Genomic DNA, 7,287 nt, shown 5'->3' on the forward strand with positions numbered 1-7,287 from the left:
TAGTGAAGTTGTTATTGAAGTCATATTTGACACATTCCACTCAGCTAACATTTAAAGAGTATGTTGCTAGTGCATGTAAGAATCTTTCCTGGTTTGGATTGATTACATGAATGAACAGAGTCATATTTAAAATTTCTTGAATTCTCTAATAATTGCCTTGTAGAATCAGCTAATATTTAGGGTATGTTTATATTTGTTACGTACTCGTACAGAAGCCATCAGTGGCCTTGGCCCTTTCTTTATGTCACTTTGAATTCATTTTCCGTGCATTTGTTCTTGCTTTTAGTCTGCATCTGCACACTCTGACCATCTATTTATCTATTTACCAGTTTATTCTGACTGCCTAAAGGTAGCATGGATTTATATTTGAGATGTATTTAGTTAAAACCTTTATTTTCCTGTTTAACTTGGCCCTAATCACGTGCCTCCCGTTACAGGCCCCCCGAATCTGGCCAGGCTGGAGATGCACGTCCCCCAGGGGAACCCCTTCGGCGCCGACGGCCTGTTCTGCGCCCCGACGCTCGGGTCCGGGACGCCCCTCGGCTCCTTGGCGGCGGCGACACCGCGACGCCCCTCCAAGCAGCACACGTGCGCCACCTGCAGCAAGACCTTCTCCTCCAGCAGCTCGCTGCAGATCCACGCGCGCACGCACACCGGCGAGAAGCCCTTCGCCTGCACCTTCTGCAACAAGGCCTTCACGACCAAGGGCAACCTCAAGGTCAGGGCGTCTCCCCGGCCGCAGGCTCGCCGTCGAGCATTTCCTAGGCAACGCATTCTTTTTCTGAATGTCCTCCCCATCCTGAAAACAATTTATTTTTGGGAGGGCTGTGCGGCCAGGGGCTGGATTCCCGGCCCTCGCGCTGGTTGTACTGTAAACCTATCTCCATCTTCTCCCCTGTCTGAATTAAATAACAACAAAATACAAAAGAGGCAGGGTTCCCACTTTCATTTTTAAAATAATTGTAATTTAAAATGTAATTACTTTGAAGTGTTTCTCCAGACTAAGAACAGTTTCACATGTTTTGGGAGGGGGGCAAGTGTCTAGGCTGGCGTGGAGGAAATTTGTTAGGTTTACCTATTTTTATTCACTATTTGTACCAGTGTGAACAAAATTTGAGTAGTTGCACATGTCAAATATTGAGACTGGGAATTATTTCTAGTCCTTGTGATGGTGGGAAACAATTTTTCAATTAAAGAATATATTATAAATGCATTGGTGAGCACTCAAAGAAACATTTATGCTGTAAATCCACGTCAGAATGTTAAATGTGAAAAAGCAGCTTGAAAACTAATGTCCTCCATCTCTGTCCATATTTTTAGGGATATGCTTTTCTAATTTAGTTGCCAAATCTGTCAAACAGTTTTTCTGGAGAGCAAAACAAACAAACAAACAAACAAAAAACATTTTCAATGAACACTGTTATTTGGGGTGATGATGCACACTGCAAGTGGATTTGCTTTGGCCTTCTAATGCAGTGGTGCCCTACCATGTTCCTGGAGATCTACCGTCCTGTAGGTTTTCATTCCAACCGTAATTTGGCACACCTGATTGTACTACATAGCAGCCCAATGAGATCTCAAGCCGTTGAGTGAGGTGTGCTTTGTTAGTATTGGAGTTAAAAAACCTACAGGACAATAGATATCCAGGAACAGGGTTGGGAACCACCGTTGTGATGTCACCTGAATAGATGCTTTATTCACACCCGTCTGTCCTCGCCCACCCACAGGTACACATTGGGACTCATTTGGGGAATACGTCTGCGAGGCAGGGGCGGCGCCTGTCCTTGGACGCCTCCCACGCCCGATTGGCGACCGGGGCGGAGTCCAACCCAGCGTCGGAGATGGTGCCACCCCTGAGTCCTCAGGGGCCTCCCCTCATTGGTGTGGACTTGTCGATGCAGAGTCAGTTCGCCGCGGTTTACACTAACGGGCTGGCCATGAAGACCAACGAGATCTCCGTCATTCAGGGGGGTGGGGTCCCCCTGCTTCGAGGGCCTCCCGGCAGCCCCCCGGAGGGCTCCCTGGAGGCTCTCGTGAAAATGGAGGGGTCGCAGTCCGGCCTCCCTGCGTCGGCGACCAAAATGGACACGGCCGCGTCGGACGGCATGCCCCATTTCCCACAGTTTATGGAGGAACGTGCACTGTTAGCTGGGGAGCTGATCTGAACTGTGTCAGGCTGGTCTTCTAACCTGCTGCTGAAGTGGACAGGTTGGGATGCACGGCAGGGCTGTGAGTCACTCTCTCAAACGGACCAAAGTCGCTCTCCGTTTTGCTGAATCGCAAGAGCTTTACGGAGGAACCTTGCTTGAAGAAACGATTTTTGTGTTCCCTTGCAGTTTCTGATGATGAAGTTGATGAAGGCAGCTGTCCACTCCTTTTCTCCAGATATGAAACTGCTCGCCTCGTGTCGGTATTACTGTTAAACTTGAATTTAACTACTGTAAAGGCCTTTGTTTGTGTAATTGTATGTATTCAATATGCGGGTAACTTACACAAAAATGCCTTCACGTGTTCAGTCTTTACTTATGCCAGAAGTTGGATGTTTTATCTTTCTTGAAAGACCTTCAAACTGTGCATCATCTCTGGGATTGCATATTCGCATATTCTCCGTTTCCTGAATTAGAGGGATTGACAAATTATCGCAGCTATTAAATTAATACCATGTCATGTCCCAGTGTTGGAGATGTTACAACATATGCCTCAAAATCATTATTTCAGGGATTTGTACTCTGTTCGTGTTTGCTCCTGATATTAGATCTATGTTCTGTTCTTTCAATACCTTGGTAGCAGTCACTAGTAAACTTATGTTCTGTTCCTCTAGAGGAATACATGCTTCAGGTCACTGGTGTCACAGCTTCTATATTCAAGACCAAACAGTGTTTAGGGAAGTACAAGACACTTTGTCTTGTATACCTTGCAATACTATATTTTTGTAAAATGAGTATTGCTGTATATGCTAGAAAGATTGCACTTGAGAAAACCAAAAAGGAGAAATATGGATGTGTAATAAATGTTTTTCTTCTAGTCAATATATAGCTATTGTTGGCCAGTCCCACCATAGAAGTTTGTTCATGTAGTCAGTAGGAATTCAGTCCTGTGGGTAAAGAAGCCAACCTAAGGAGACCACAGAAGCACATAAATAATGACATGTATTATAATAAGCACAGTAATGCAATCTATCTGGAGCACAAATGTAAGCTTAACTCAGAGGAAATGGGGGGAAATGAATGGAGGAAGTCTCTTCTAGGATATTGCCAAGTGCCTACTTTGAAACCAAATCAAGCATTTTGAATTCACTGTTTTTTTGAAAACTCTACCTTTGCATTGAAGGCTTTCATACAATTTATTTTTTAGAGTTTAACCAAAAAATAATTGTCCGTTCAGGTTTGTGTGTGTGTGTGTGAGAGAGATGACACTCAAGGGCTCATGCACACACTAGATAACTTTTTGCCTTCTCCATCCTGTTAAGTAGTGGTTGACAGTGATTGACAGCTCATTATTGCTTGCTCCACCCACTACGTGGTTTGTGAAATCTGTTGTCATTACTGTAAGATGATTGGAAAGCAGTCATAACTCCCGTTAGAATACTCCTGAATGAAGCCTTTCCCGCACTTTAATTGATCTCCCATTTTGCATGTGCCACATTCTTTTAAAATGCACTTCAGGATAAATCGGTGCATTTTTTAAATATCTACTCTGATCTTATTTTCAATTTTCTAGAAGAAAATAATAAATAACCCAGGCGGTTTTTTAGTCATCAGTATCGCGCCAAATAATTGCTTTTCAGAGACCTGTTTATAAATTCTTGGTACAGCCAGCCATGTTCTCCTATAATTGCTTTTATTTTCTCACAGAATAACCTGGGTGGATTTTATGGCACTGCTGTGTGGACTGAATTAAGTGCTGAATTAACTTGCCGTATACTTGATTCAGGACTGCCATCTCTGTAGGTGGTTAAACTGATCGTTTTGCAGGAAAGAATAATACACACATTCCATTTAAAGCTTTTCCCATTTCTTTGTGCTCAAACCCAAGTCCAAAAATCTTTTGTCTGAAATGCAGATTTAGTGACAAAGTGACAAATTTAGGGATCACCAAATTAATGTACAAATTCCATTCACAATGGGGAAAAAGTGAAGTTAAAGATCAGGATCCATGATTGAATCCAAGGCTAGGCTATTATTATTATTATGAATTACGAAGATTTTTATACTAACGATAATAAGTGGGTGAAGGAAGTTTCAAATGAACATGGAAACACACTATCCCCTAGACCTGAGAAGATATACTCCTGCCTGCTCTTTTTTTTATTTAGAACACAAGAATCATATGCTTGATCTCTCTCTACCTCGCAGGTATATTTTTCTGTCCTGCCTTTTTTGTAATCTATTTTTATAAAAGGAATTCTGTAGGATTAGATTGTGAAATTGTATTGTGACTTCTATGGGTGGCTCATGTGATATTTTCACGCTACCTCCTCCCAATAACCTGCTGAGGGTTCATATTGAATGTATTGCCAAACTTGCTGCAAGCTGCCAGTCAGAGTATTGTTCATGTGTTTATTTCCCTGTTTTCAGTTGAAGACTTTTGTTACTTAGGGAAATGAAGAGGGGCTTTATTTAATGATCAGCATTACTGTATTTTTTTTCACCTTTTGTTTTATATGTGTGTATATATAGGGATGGTCAATAAATGGACTGGGCTCAGAAACAATGGAGATGAATTGCTTTCCAAATTGTGCTTTTGAACAGTATGGCAGTACAACGCTATACCTTTTCAAACTTAACAATGATAACCCTTACATAATGTTTTAGGAAAGGTCTCTTTAATGAGAAAGTTGAGTATTTTTTTACGGTGATGTACGATAAAGAGTGTGTGACAAGTTCCTCTAGGTTTGAAATGACAAAGCACAACGCTAAAAGCTATCAATGTGGTTTATGATACCGTAGAAAGGCTTCCCCCATACAATAAAGCATATATATGTTATAAATATATGTGTATGTTGCATATGCCGCTAAGAGACGCTTCCCACCCCCCCTCCGCCCCCCCTTTAGAGACAGATTTCTTGCAGACTGGATTTTATGTCATGTGAGCGTAGGGTCATGCGGAGTCTGCCCTCCAGATTATAAACCATGTGCTTCTGAGCTACTGGCCACCAGCTGTGCAATTGCAGGGGATACAGCATTTCCAAAAGGTAGAACATTTGAGTGAATGCTCATGCTGCTAGTGCCGTAACTCTTCAATGACAAATCTATCAAGGAACGAGTTAATGGTTTGCACTACAACGAAGCTAAAATGCAGTGTTTTTGTTCTGTATTAAATGTCTGTATTAAAACGTCACTTGCTTTAATATCTATAAAGACACATTGTTAAAGAACAGTCACATCCGCCCTTTAAAAAGTCCCTGGGTGTGTGCGACTAGTTTGTTTTCTGATAACCAAAGATGACTTCTTATGCATGTGGAATTTAATTTGAATGTAAATAAATTTGCTGTGACCCCGATTCTGTTTCAGATTTGTAAACCCTCTCAGTCTTCTCATCATTGAGCAGACCTCTCATCATTCAGAGATATCGGTGAAAAAGGGGAGAGATCTTTCACTCTCACACACATCTCTAATTTACACAGCTAGTTTTGTGAAAAGACCAGAAGTTAAGCTTAAGTTCTACTCGCTTCTTGAGTATCGTTGGGGGAAGACGTTTCTTGAACAGGCTAGCAGATATAATGCAGGGCTAATCCAACAACCTTTCACCTCCACAGGCTCGGTTTTGACCTGGTCTGGTTCACACAGGCAGGGATTATATCCTCTTTGGCCAGGAGTTGGGGGTGGGGTTGTGGGTGGGGGGGGGGGGGGGTTTAGGGGCTCTCGAACAGAACCGCAGAGAATGCACCAGAGGGGTTGTATCTGCTCAAGAGTAACGCAGGACGACGAAGGTCAGGCTCTCAGTTCGAGGAGGTCCACCTCCACATGGCTCAGGGGGGTGCTGGAGCCAGCTGTTAATGGGAGATGGATATACTTCAGCAAAATGATCAATCTGCAGTCAGTGTATGTGTGCTTCTGTGGTAAATTTTTGAGCCATCATGAAAGGTGACATTACCCATCACTGCCTTCTCTGGCTTATTCACTGGCATGTTCACTTGCCCTGCACAGTGCACTAGGTCTACAGGGCAGTTAAAGTTAGCAGGTTTAATACAGCAATTGCACAAAATGTTATCTGGCATTTAACTGAAAGTGAAACTCATGTTGCTATGGTTTTAGAAAAAAATTTGTAATATGTGCCATGATTGCCATTTATTTTCACTCAGGAATGACTCGTGTAGAAAATTTGTTTATAAATGGTAGTATCAAAAAAGGGACTGGTGTGAAAATATGTTGTTATATGCAAATGGCATACATTTTTTTCATTTTTATTTGTCACCTTCTTGAGCCTGATTGTATCTGGATGGAATTTCAGCTCTTTTGTTAGAGTATTGGTTTGAGAGGGAGGGGCTTAGGCAGGGATTGCTGGGGATTGGCTGGGGCTGGAGTCTTGGCGTGGGGTCCTGAGAGGAAGGGGGGCTTACAGGGATGCATTGCTAATTAGAAGCAGGAATTTAAGTGTGTGCCCTGGGAGAGCTGAAAATGGAGTACCGTCGACAAAAAGAAAAAGTGTGATCTCTCACTGTTACCATTCATTTCCCTTCTTTTGAAGCGGCTGCCTGTTTGCACATTAATGGGGTGCATGAGAGAGCCGTTCTCACGGCAGCCCCCTGGTCTGGCCCTGCCAGCGGCCTAGCTGGTCCAGCCTTCGCAGGAGCCCCACGGCCTGGCCTTCGCAGCAGCCCCAGCAGGGCCCCCTAAAGAGGGAGCAGCCCAAGCCAAACTGGAGCTCCTCTCCTTGGCAGGCCCCTGTTTGTAACACATTTACAATCGCCGCATTCTGTCTTTATCCTCAACCGGCCCCAAAATAACAGGTTTTGGACATGGCTGTCTGCCCAATTTACAAACAGGATGAATGCATCTACAATTTATTTTTTTTACAAATGCCCTCAATAAAACCGCAGGGCCTAGAGCCTTTTTAAAGATGGGGATAGGGGTCATAGAATTCACTATTAAGGGTTACCCCTCCTGCACTGCTTCATGTTTAGAGGTCAGATCATAGAGCTTTGCTGTGATACATTTTTTGAAAAATGACACATAGGTGGAAAAAAATTGTGTAGTGCCTACGGGGATGTGTTTGGCACCCTGAAATTGTCAGAATGGAACTTTCTTCCACCAAATCTTCATTGTCCGGTGTGTGAGAATTAAG

At 43.1% G+C, this 7,287-nt stretch overlaps 1 protein-coding gene across 2 annotated transcripts in view; it reads left to right on the forward strand.

The window, feature by feature from the left end:
- The window catches only part of LOC118210516 (sal-like protein 4), a 44,292-nt gene extending 38,790 nt beyond the window's left edge, over nt 1–5,502 (forward strand). For both annotated transcript variants that reach the window (XM_035386742.1, XM_035386741.1), the window contains exons 3-4: nt 438–718; nt 1,728–5,502. In XM_035386742.1, coding sequence (XP_035242633.1) covers nt 438–718; nt 1,728–2,165 — 719 coding nt within the window. In that variant the 3' untranslated portion in view covers nt 2,166–5,502. The remainder of the gene's footprint in view (nt 1–437; nt 719–1,727) is intronic.
- Nucleotides 5,503–7,287: the final 1,785 nt, after the last annotated feature.

The sequence above is a fragment of the Anguilla anguilla genome, chromosome 13, assembly GCF_013347855.1.
Source record: "Anguilla anguilla isolate fAngAng1 chromosome 13, fAngAng1.pri, whole genome shotgun sequence".
In the NCBI taxonomy this organism is placed as follows: domain Eukaryota; kingdom Metazoa; phylum Chordata; class Actinopteri; order Anguilliformes; family Anguillidae; genus Anguilla; species Anguilla anguilla.